Source organism: Phyllostomus hastatus, unplaced genomic scaffold (assembly GCF_019186645.2).
Source record: "Phyllostomus hastatus isolate PE091 unplaced genomic scaffold, TTU_PhHast_1.1 phas_scaffold_345, whole genome shotgun sequence".
NCBI classification, from domain to species: Eukaryota; Metazoa; Chordata; class Mammalia; order Chiroptera; family Phyllostomidae; genus Phyllostomus; species Phyllostomus hastatus.
The window spans coordinates 1,704,183-1,716,635 of NW_025334024.1; the positions used below are offsets into that span (position 1 = coordinate 1,704,183).

Consider the following 12,453-nt stretch of genomic DNA (forward strand, 5'->3'; position numbering starts at 1 on the left):
ATAGGGACAATAACAATTTAGAAACAGAATAACAACCAGAACTGACAGAAAATTGAACTGTAGGAAAGTCGGACAACCAAGGAGTTAAAATAGATACCTTCATCAAGACCGGTAGGAGGGGTGGAGTCGTGCAGAGACGGGTGGCGGCACAAAGAGCATTGGGAACAGCAGCATAAGGCATCCCGGGTGGACCCTGGGTGCACAAGCAACGGCTGACAGACCCCGGCCGAGGGGTGGCAACCGGCAGACCCAGCCAGGCGGCAATTGTGAAGCAAGGCACTGTGCACAAGGCAGCTGGCTGACCTGGCGGTCCCAGGGTCCCAATGCCAGGAAATAGAGCCTCGGGGAACTGAATGAAAACATCTGTGGGGGCTGAGGCGCAGGGAGAGACTCCCAGCCTCACAGGAGAGGTCGTTGGAAAGACCCACGGGGTGCACAAGCCCACCCACATGGGAATCAGCACCTGCAAGGCCCAGTTTACTTGGAGGAAGCGGTGGAAGGGACTGAAGTCTGACAGAGAACAGAGCAAGTGCCATTGTTCCCTCTCAGACCCCGCGCCCACATACAGCATCACAACCCAGCAACTGGGTTGCCCCACCCTGGTGAACACCTAAGGCTCCGCCCCTCATACGTAACAGGCGCGACCAGACCAAAAGGGGGGAAAAATATGGCTCAAACAGAAGAACAAATGAAAGTCCCAGAACCAATACTTTTAAGCGACTAAGAGACAGCCAACCTATCAGATGCACAGTTCAAAGCACTGGTGATCAGGATGCTCACAGAATTGGTTGAATTTGGTCGCAAATTAGATGAAAAAATGAAGGTTACAATAAGTGAAGTGAAGAAAAATGCACAGGGAACCAATAGTGATGGAAAGAAAGCTGGGTCTCACATCAATGGAGTGGACCAGAAGGAAGAAAACAACATACAATCAGAAAAGAATGAAGAAAAAAGAATTTTAAAAAATGAGGAGAGGCTTAGGAACCTCCAGGACATCTTTAAACATTCCAACATCTGAATTATAGGGGTACCAGAAGGAGAACAGGAAGAGCAATAAGTGGAAAACTTATTTGAACAAATAATAAAGGAGACCTTCCCCAATCTGGCAAAGGAAATAGACTTCCAGAAAGTCCAGGAAGCTCAGAGAGTCCCAAAGAAAGTGGATCCAAGGAGGAACACACCAAGGCACATCATAATTACATTAGCCATGGTAAAAATGAAGGAGAGAATCCTAGAAGCAGCAAGAGATAAGGAGACAGTTACCTACAAAGGAGTTCCCAGCAGATTGTCAGCTGATTTCTCAAAAGAGACCTTACAGGCAAGAAGGGGTTGGAAAGAAGTATTCCAAGTCATAAAAGGCAAGGACCTACATCCAAGATTGCTCTATCCAGCAAAGCTTTCACTTAGAATGGAAGGGCAGATAAAGTGCTTCTCAGATAAGTTCAAGTTAAAGGAGTTCATCATCACCAAGCCCTTATTTTATGAAATATTAAAGGGACTTATCTAAGAAAAAGAAGATAAGAAAAAGATAAAAAAACATGTATAGTAAAATGACAGCAAACTCACAATTATTAGCAACCACACCTAAAACAAAAACAAAAACAAAAACAAAAACAAAATAAGCAAACAACTAGAACAGGAACAGAACCACAGAAATGGAGATCACATGGAGGGTTAGCAACGGGAGTGGGAGGAGGAGAGGGGGAAAAGGTACAAAGAATAAGTAGCATAGATAGTAGGCTGAAAATAGGGGGAGGGCAAGAATAGTATGGGAAATGTAGAAGCTAAAGAACTTATGACACATGGATATGAACTAAAGTGGGGGAATATGGGTGGGAGGGGGTGTGCAGGGTGGAGGGGAATGAAGGGAGGGTAATGGGACAACTGTAATAGCATAATCAATAAAATATATTAAAAAATAAAAATAAATTTAAAAAAATGATTTGCCAGTTTAAAACCTAGTTTTCTCCAAATCCTTTGGAGAAAAAAATATACATTCACGTAGTAATACATTATCCATTTCTAAATTCTCCTAAGACATCCTATTACATAATTCCTTCCAAAAGCAACTCAACTGGATGACAAATGCCACCCTGATGGCTGCCAAGGAAAACTAATGAATCAGCAACACAAATGCTCCCCCGCTGAAAGCCCTGAGGGGAGGACACACTGGGGTCAGCTCCGCCCTCAGCAATCCTGTGGCACTGGTGGGCCAGCTCCAGGAAGGAGCCCTAGAGCAGAGGGGGCAGCCTCCTGACCACACCTGCTGCCAGACAGACACTGCTGTTCTGACTTTTCCTAAAGTTGTCTTTATCTGAATTTACCTGGTATTTCACACTTGTGAAGCACTTTTTACCTCCGAAGTTATTTGATGCTTATAAGAAAAACTCATGAAATATGAATGCCATTATCCTTACTTCAGTGACAAGTCGAATTATCAGTTAGGAGTGAGATCCGGCTTTAAAATGCAGGCTGTCCAGCATCCACCCAAGTGGAAAAGAAATGGTCACGGCATAAAGTCCAGGAAGTGCCTCACAGCCCTCAACAGCACCCAAGAGACCCACCGGGGGGACTCGGGAGACCAGGAAGATGATGACATCAATCTCACGCCACAGCCTCTGCCCCCATGACTCCCCTCAGCTGGGCTGTCGTCCTGGCTGCCCTGCGTAGGAGACAGCGCAACTCTAAGGCCAATTCTGGTTCACTGCCCCAGGGCACGGGGTCCTTGGGGAGCTGCAGAACCACGTCATCTGGAGGGTGAGCCACTCAGCCCCCTCAGCATCTCTGTGGGATAGCCGTTCAGCGGGCAAACCCCCTGGGCCACCTCCAGAAAGATGGCCCCTGTGAGTCAGCCCATCTGCCTTCCTAAGGGCAAGCTGTCTGGCCACCTCCTAAAGATTAACTGCCTTCTCCCTTTCCATAACACCCACAGCTGACACTGGCAGTTCAAATCACAAAGCCAGACTCCCAGTTCTCAAACAATGAGGCTCACAGAGGAGCTGAGGCACACTGTGAGAAAAGGGGCAGAGGAAATAAAATGAACAGAGCACCCTTGCATCCTTGGTGGGTGGCACAGGGCTTATCAGTTGCAAAAGAATGAAAAACACTATCACTACTAATGTAATCTCAAGTTCCAGGGGAAAGAGAAGCAGAAAACTGAGTGCCAGCAATTTATTTCTTAAAATTACAGTCTTGACTTTATAATGACTGGCCTATAAAAACAACAGAAATCTTCAGCACTCTGAGTAAGAGGAAACTGGCCAGCACACTCTCTGGTGCAAGTAAGGCCAGCGTGCCTTGCTGGTGCACCGTGTATACCTCGCATATCCAGTGTCCTAGCCTCAAGGCCAGGTTAGCCCCTTCTCCCCAAGCAGTGGTGATCGCTGAATAAAGATAAGCACAATGGAGTGACACCACTCCTCAGTTCATAGGAGAAGAGAGGCCAATGTCACTGTCAGGCCTCTCTAAGCACAGCACCCAGGTGACCTGTGAGCAGGCCCCCAACTGTTCTGCATCTCACAGGCTCTTCCCGCCTCACCACTGGCCTACACTGACCAAAGCTTCCTCCCAGCTCTCCATTCAAACGATGCTTCAGCCTCCCTACAGACAAGTGATGGTACCCCCACCAAGAAGCTGTGTGAAACACAACATTTGATTACCGAAGTTCTAAAGAACCTAGGCCCTGTGTACTGTGCTGACATGAACCCCAAAATTCATGTCCTTCCCAGGATCTCAGAATTGATCCCTTGGAAAGAGGGCCTTTGCTGATGTGATTAATTACATTAAAATGAGGGCATACCGGAATACAGTGGGCTCTAAATCCAGTATGACGGGTTTCCTTAGAAGGAGAGGGGAAAAGACACAGGGAGAAGATGGCCATGTGACAACAGAGGCGCAAGGATAACATGGCTGTGTGATGACAGAGACACAGAGAGAGACAGCCCCTGGCTGACACTGGCAGTTCAAATCATAAAACCAGACTCCTAGTTCTCAAATAATGAGGCTCACAGAGGAGCTGGGGCACACTGTGGGAAAGGGGACAAAGGAAATCAAATGAACAGAGCACCCTTGCATCCTTGGTGGGTGGCATGGGGCTTATCAGTTGCAAAGGAATGAAAAACACTATCACTACTAATGTAATCTCAAGTTCAAGGGGAGATGACAATGGAGACCCAGAGAGGTTGGCCACGTGAAAACAGAGACACTGGGAGAAGACCATTTGAGGATTACTGAAAATGTCCGTGTCACCCAGAGTCTGCAGAAACAGCTAAGACCAAGGTAGGCATGAGAAAGTATCCAATGCCCACATCTGCCACTATTTAAGCTCACTGCTCAGTAGTTTTGAAGTGTTTGTTCATTTGTCCCATTTTTTGAGTAACAATCAACAATAAACTGGGCCAAAAGGAAAAAAGGTCAACAAATACTTTCAACCTTTCAAAAGTCCACCTGAAGTTTAGCACTGAGAAGGCCGCAGTTTACAATGGTTCCCAAACAAGGGACAGCTCAGAAGGCAGCCAACTGCCCCACATGCAGGGAAGCAGGACTAGCTCGCTGGGACCATGCAGCGCCTCCACCATGCCACTTGGACTCCCTGGGCACAGCATGTCCCCTCGTCCCCATCCCCACATGCCTGTGAGTACCCCTGCCCAGCTTCCACCATGGAATGTTCTTCATGCTTCGCCTAATAACCAATATGTTCCAAGGCACCTCTCCAAATCAGAGGCACCTCGTGCTGAGAGCCATGATTCCCTATGGGAACAGTAGCCCACCACCAAAAGGCCATCATGCCTACACAACCCAGAGCCCGACCCAGGCTACTCTCGGAGCCTCTGCGCAAGCACCGCTCTCTGTCGGGCCTTTTGCCTCCAACCACTGTGGTGTGGCTGACCGCCCTGTGACGCACTCGGGGCCACAGCCATTCACACGTATCTGATTGTGCACCATACGGCTGAGAACTGCTTTTTGTTCCTCTTTGCATCCCAAGAGTACCTCTCACACTGTGAGTTACACTGTCACACACTGTCACACAGTACCCTGTCACCATGGAAATCCATGTGTTGCACACACATTTGTGCCAGGCCCACAGATCTGAGTGGTGCCCTCTGTACTAGGCATCATGCTCTAAAGCATGGGCTGGCAGACAGTCCACAGACCCCTGCCTGCTTCGGAAAGTCACGTTTACATGCCTATTTGTTTACAGTTGGTCTGTGGCTGCTTTCAGAGCTGAGTAGTTACAACACAGACCCTATGCCACAGCCTAACATACACATCAACTGCATGTCCCTTAGGAAAAGTGGCGATTCCTGCAACTCTCTGTTCATCTGAGAACTGCTTTACCCCCACCTGCGGGGCTGAAGTCAGCAGGTTTCGCATGCAGTTTGTCAGAAGCTACTTGAAATGATTTTCAGGGTCTGAAAGGCCCACACTCCCAGTGTGTTTCCTCTGAGCTGGGCACAGGTGGCATTTACTAAAGGAAATGCTCTATCTACAATCCCCTCTCCTTGCTCTGTGACAAGTCCTGACACCAGTGTCCCCCCCAACACAATAGTGGAGGTCCTGACTCATCCCAAAAGTCCTGCGTCGCAGACCCACCCTGCAGCCAGGTCCTTCCTTAGCAGGGTGAACAGAGGAGAGGAAGCCCACACTTACACCGGATGCCGTAGATGGTGAGGGGGTCGAGCTGCTTCTTGCCGTGCTTCCCCTGGCCCGAGAGGTTGGACACGGCCTGCACCTCGCGGTGGAAGAGGTAGTCCAGCAGCGTCAGCGCCATCTTCTCGGCCGTGCGGCAGTTGGTGCTGATGTGCAGCATGTCGGAGGGGATGATGGCGCAGCGCACCCGCATCTCGGGGTTGTTCTCATCACCCAGCCAGGTGCCGTTGGGGTAGTCCTCTGAAAGAGAGAAGGAGGTCTCAAACAAGCTCACATACTCCAAAGGGCCCAGAGCTCGGCTCAAATATACACAGGAAGGACCTGTGGGGGCTGGCCAGCAAATCACTCCCCCAACTTCCCCAATGTTGGCCAGGAGGACTGGGGTCACAAAACAGTGGTGTGGGACCTTACGTCTGACCAAGAATAGAAACAAGGACATCATTCCCAAAGAACTGGCCTGGGTTTCTGTTGATGCATTTCAGGAAGATTAATGTAACATGCTGTAACATGTAAATGTTCTTCTGCCGTGGAGACTGGCTTCCACAGGCCTAAGCCCACCTGGTTAACTCACTTAAAAGCAAACAGAAGGCAGAGTGCTGTGTGTTGCTGGCACATCTGCCACCTACCCAATGGCCTGCCCAGCCAGAGCTCTCACAAGTGTGATAACAGGTAGCTGCGGCGGCCCTAGAGCACCCGGTGATGACGCTGCCTGGATTCCACACACGGACCCGTGCATCTGGAAGAGGTGACATCAGACAAACCCCAGATTCTCTTTACAACTCCAGCAGGGTAAAGAGCTTTAAAAAAAGACTGTGTTTTCAGCTTCGTCCCGCATCCAGAGGGCAGCAAATCAGAGCGGTCTCAGAGCGCCCGGAAGGGGATTACAGAGGGAAGCCACTCAGGTTCAGGCTGAATCTGGGCTCCCAGCCTGGGACAGCCACATGGAGTGCCCCATCTCTGGGATGAGAATCAAGGCACAGTCTTGTGTCTAGAGGACTTTGTGACTCAAATCTCCACTTGGGAGTGCTCTGAGAAGAGTGCTCTGGAGGCCGGGCACATCCTAAATGAGACAAACTACTGACATGATGTAAGTTCTTGCTCTGGCCTGCTGAGGAGCTGGGCAGCAGCCAGCTCAGCATGAGTAAAGGGCTCAGGGCTGCTATGCTTCCCACACTCTCCTCTCCTCACTCTGAGTCCTTCCCCTGTCCTGCTGTGTAACTTTCACCTCCCTGACCTCCCAGCAGTGAACTTGGAAATATACAGATCAGAAGCACCTTCCGACCTCCTGCTCAGAGCACTGTGACCCCTCTCCTCTCTTCACGACCAAATTTCCTTTCCTGCCACTCATTCTTTCTTTAACCCTATGGAGACACACCACTTGTGACTTTAAGATCTCAACAGTTCCTAGTAACAGACTGAACACCCCCAAGCCTTGCGTCCACATGCCCCAGGCTTTGGCTTTCTCAGTGGTCATCTAAAATGCAAACACCCAGAGCTCAACATTCATGACTGGGAAGGACCCCACTTTCTGTACCTTCAGCAAAGCCACAGTGAGAATCACGGGTTAGGCATAACACTGATGTGGGGAGAGAAGAGGGAGGGCAGTGAGGTGGCGAGCTCTCCCTCCCTCCCAGGAGGAAAAGCACTTCACTTATGATCACAACCCAAAAGAACTATTGATTCTCCCTGGAAACTCAGCAGCTTACAAGTAATCTATTCTGACCCTAACAGGAAAGCAAGTTAAGGTACAAGGGACAATCACTGTGCAACTATGCCACTGTGGGAGCGGAGGGACATTAACAGGCAGAGTTAGAACCTCCTTCTGGCTGGCTGGGATCTCAGAGACGCCAGCTTTCTGCGGAGTGTCTACTAGACCTGTGGGCTGTCGAGTCATGTCATAGCCACAGTTATCACTATTTCAAAATTCCTCGTGAACTTCATTCCGAAACACCCTGATATTTACATTCCAGCCTCCATGCACAGAAGAGGTCCCCAGAAAGGGTGGCCAGCCTGCCTTGCTTTGCCAAAGGCCTGGAGCAGAGCAAAAGACCAAGTGGCTAGCTGTCTATGACTCCTACACCCTGTCCCCTTCACTGGAGCGCCCCACCCCCCCGCCAGCCCCGCTGCTGAATCATGAGATTTCTAGGGATAGCAGGCAAGGCTAGGTGCCGGGGCGAGGTGTCCCTGTGGCCCGCAGGGTGCATCGGCGGGTGAAGGATTGCTGCAGGTGGCTGAGGTGGCTCCTGGCTTTGGCTGAGGGCAGCAAACAAATCACAGGTCTGAGGTTTGGAACCCAGAGTAAGAGATGAGTAAGCAGCCTCAGTTCTCAGAAACACTGGCGGTTGCGGCGGAGAGGTAGTGCCATGAGCATATGCTCAGATATATGCTTTTTTCTGAAGGTCAGTCAGCTACTGTTATATTTAGCCTTTCTACGGGAAAACAAAATAAATACATGTTCTAAATACGATGAGATTAGACTTTCAGAGGGGCTGTCATGAGGTCATAGCTGGAATGCCAGAAGGGCTCTAAGATCTTGGGCATTTATTAATTTATCTACAAATACTTCACTGGGCAACTCTATACCTGCCACTGAGTCTAATTACTCCAAAAAGAAGATCCACCCTCCACCTGCAGCAAGTAGAGAGAGAAAGTGGGCCTGGGGAGAGAAAGGGTACAGGGAAGGAGCAGGAGCAGGGGAGCGGGGAGGAGAAGAAGAAGAGAGGGGGTAAGAGAAGAGGAGAGAATTGGGGGAGGGCTGCTAAAGAGAAGAGGGAACAGGACAGTCTTCTGGGACCAGGAAACTGTATTTTAGTTCAAAACTTGGTTATAGACAGTTGAAGGACTCAGTGGGAACTGCATATTCACGCCAGAGTCCTTGAGATGGGATACAAAGATGTGCCTCAGACACAGTGACCTAAAGGAACAGCAGAAGGACGCCAAAGACTGGAGGGCGAGGGGGTGAAAGGCCATCTATGCTTCTCCCCATCAGTGGGAGGCTCCGAGAAACAAACTCTGCCCACTTGGGCCAAACTCACCAAACCCCAGCATACTGTTCCAATCCAATCAGGCCTGGGAGGTTGAACCCCTTGATGATGTTTAGCCCCTCCTGACAGAGGGCTTTGAGGAATGGAGGCTCTGCTTAGTGAGGAGCTTGCTAGAATGCAGGATTCCTGAGATCCCCTCGGTGGCTGGCTGCCTCACTAGCTGGAACAATGATAGGCCAAGCTTCCCCACACCTGGTTCAGAATCACCTCCACACTGCTCTGGGTCAAGTTGTAAGTGAACACACTGAAATTCATGGATACAGTTCATGGATATCTAAGACCCTGAGTCAGCCAGCGGAACTGCCCATACTGAGCTGATGAGCAGAGGGGAGGGGATACAATAAACAGAGAGGTGGCAGCTGCAAGAGAGGGAGCACCGCACCACAGAGATGCAGAGCTGACCACTTCAGATGGAGACCAGAGCCAGCCTCAGTAACAAGAGGACTGCAAGCAGCCACCCACAAGCAGGTTCCAGAGGAGGAAGCATTTTGCACTGGCCTGGGCTGGGAAGGGCTACGTGCTCTGGGAATGAAATGGAGCAAGTGTGGCCAGAGCAGGAAGAGCTGGCCAAAGAGGTGAGTAGAGAAAACTAAACAGGGAATAGCACAATCTGTGCTACAGCACAACGGATGGGAGATGGGGTAACAACACAACTGGCCACTTCTGGGGCTACTTAGCAGTCCAGGAAGGACCAGGGGCACATGGGCATTAAATCACAGGACAGAATCTATGGCGTGCAAACCTTCCCACATTCAGGTACTGATGCTAAGTGATACCATGCATGTTTGGACTTAAATATTTAAATAAGAGGATCCCATGTGAGCCTGCAGGGAAGAGCGGCAGCATCCTGAACCCCTAGGGGGTCCTGGACAGTGCTATCCTGCCTCTCTGATTGCCATCGACACTGCACACGGGCCAGTGCCCAGACGGTGAGCTGGAGCTCTCAGCCTAACTGCCAACACTGCCAAAGACTGAAGTGGCCTTTCTCAGGAATAACAAGCAAAGTGAACTCTGCTTAGCAAGTCCTCTATGTTTACATAACATATTCAAAGCAATGTAAACACCAGGCGAGAGCTAAGTGTTATCTTCCAAACAGCGAGTCAACATCTTGTCCAAGTGATACTGAGACTGTGTGAGTGGAAGGAATGCAGGCAGGGCGGCCCTTCAGTCAAGAAGGGATGACTACTCGAGGTCTCTGTAAACTCTCTATGAACCTTACTTCTTACTCCAGCCCTGAGAATTAGCTTCCTATTGGGCTGTCCTCCACCAAAGCTGTGTCCCTGCACCAAGAGGTCTCCCACTGGCACCATGGTGGAGAGGCCCCACCCAGCCTCTCAAATCTCATGCTTGCTGAGGAGTGGGGGCAGGGGGGAGTGGGGGGCTCTGACGCTCACACCTGTGCTAGGAGCACTTCACCTTGTCTAAACCCTACACTTTGCCCTGGTGACATGCAGGAGAAAGAGCCAAGCTTCCTGCAAATGTCACGCACTGAAGAGCCTCACAGTTCCAGGAACAATGAAGAAAACACGCCCGCAGGCCAGTGCTGTGACTGCCCATTTACATGGACACAGGAAGCACATGAGTGTGTGAAGGCAGATATTTTCAAATTGCTTCAACAGGAAGAATGAAAAAAAAAAAGACTTCAATTATGCAACTTAATTCTTTTGAAGGCAAACCATGATGTTAAATTAACAAAAACAATTTATAAACGAAAGCCACTCTTTATGTAAAAATTGCTCGTCAGTAAGACTGATGAACCAGAAACGCCTCAGGGCGCACAGACCGGTTTTTGCCAACAGCTTTTTTGCCAACAGCGCTGTGAAGGGCAGCGCCGAAGGGCCCAGAGTGAAAAGCGTGGCGCTGCCCTCTTAGCTGAGGAGGCAACTGTCCAACACGGAGCACGAGAAGCACGAACTGGAGAGAGGGGCTGGGGTGGGTTCAGCGGGCCCTCGAGGGCTGTTTCCTCCCTGGGCCACCGTAAGATGTCAGCTTCAAAGTCCCACGACAACCCCACTCCCTGCTGGCCCCTTGCCTATGGACAAAAGCTGGTAGGAGGAAAGTGGACAGACTTCCGGAAATGTAACTGGAGTATTCTGGAGGATCAACGATGTCATTTTAAACTGCTACAGTAGTTATTATTTCAGGGAATACTGTTGCTTCCCCCCAAAAAGTAAATTAGTCTAAAAATTAACTTTTCTTACCAGTCCAGAAAATAATGACTTAAAATTTCTCTGGTAATGCAGGGAATTATCTAGAAACTTTATTTCAATCAAACATCTCAAGATTTTATAAGGCATTGTATACCCTATTTACAACCTACTCATTCCTAACTTCACGTAAATGCCCTATGACTCATGACTGCATGGCCATCTCTAGAGCAAAAAGTCTGAACTAGGCAGCCGGGAAACACAGGCTCCAGCAACTCGAACAACACAGAGCTGAAAACCACTGCCACAGGAAGGGACAGGAGACCCAGCTCCCGGGAGCAGAGGACAGGGACCCACCATCACCATCCTCGGGACCCTGGGAGACAGGCAGCGCCTCCAAGCTCCCTGGCAAAAAGAGAGGTTCAGCAGGGCCACAGGATGTGCACTTCTCGCCCGAGTCGTCCTGGTGCACCTGCCGACTCAGCTCTGTTCCCTGGACATTCTCAGCCCTAATTCACCTCCGATTCGGAGCCGGGTCCCCGTCCAGACCCCCACTTCTTCCCAGTGACAAAGAATCATGTCTTTCAAATGGAAAACAAGACAGAGTACCTGCCCACATAAATATTTGAGAAATTTGAGAAATTTGCCTTTTGACAATTCAGAAAGGGTATATTTATTTTACTAAAATTGCTTGGTCCAGTTTTGGCACGTGAAACAATAGAAAGATTTTAGTAGCTTTATAAGAAAACTACTAGTTGAATTATAAGAAAAATAAACTTGCTTTCTATTCCAATCATTTAAATCTTCAATGAAATTAACTGGCACTCCTGAAAAACCTACAATGAAAACCCTTCAACAGTAACTTGAATTTTCTTACCATTAAAATACACATACTTGTTTTGAGGCTCCATTTTAGTGCCAGGAAAATGAAATGAACAGGAGAAAGCACTGAGATGAAAAGGACGGCCACATTCCCGTGATCAAGTTCAAAACCAAGAAACACAATCAGCTGCTGTTATGCTTCCTTCCCCACCTGTCGACACACATACACATATACACACGTTCCCCTGAGACCGTGACGCACATTCCTGCCAACAATGCCAGTCAGCCTTGGCTCCCAGTCACGCTGTCCTCCCCAAGGCCTAGACTAGGAAACAAATCTCTCTTCCAGGGACAAGAGTGGGTTGTGTGTGGCAAGAAACCAGATGATCATTACTCAGCACCTACTATGCACCAGGTCTTCACATGCATTACTGCAACTCAGGGGCTCTCTGCCAAGCCAACTGGACAACTAAGCTGACTTCCTATGACATATCCTCACTCCTCCAAAGCAAACAACAAAACCCATGTCTGCAGACAGTGGCACTACGCACATCTTGTGCATGAATGGCCTCATAAAGTGCAAGGCTGGGTAGTCTAAATGCCACCTCGCACCAATCTAGCCTAACCTACCACCTTACCTCTTTCCAAAGATGATGCGGTTTTGCCCGTGGTGTTCTGGCCACCAGTCACATGAAACATCTCAAGAGTCATGATGTCCCAAGGTGTCAGCAGCTCTCATGGGGAAAGAGTGAGGGATCTAGTGCCCACTTTCCACAAACATGCTGCTTGGA

General features: G+C 49.4%; 1 protein-coding gene across 8 annotated transcripts in view; it reads right to left on the bottom strand.

Annotated features, from left to right (window-relative positions):
- The window catches only part of LOC123806078 (BTG3 associated nuclear protein), a 139,753-nt gene that overhangs the window by 57,965 nt on the left and 69,335 nt on the right, over positions 1-12,453 (bottom strand). For all 8 annotated transcript variants that reach the window (XM_045819085.1, XM_045819087.1, XM_045819086.1 and 5 more), the window contains one exon: positions 5,650-5,889. In XM_045819085.1, coding sequence (XP_045675041.1) covers positions 5,650-5,889 — 240 coding nt within the window. The remainder of the gene's footprint in view (positions 1-5,649; positions 5,890-12,453) is intronic.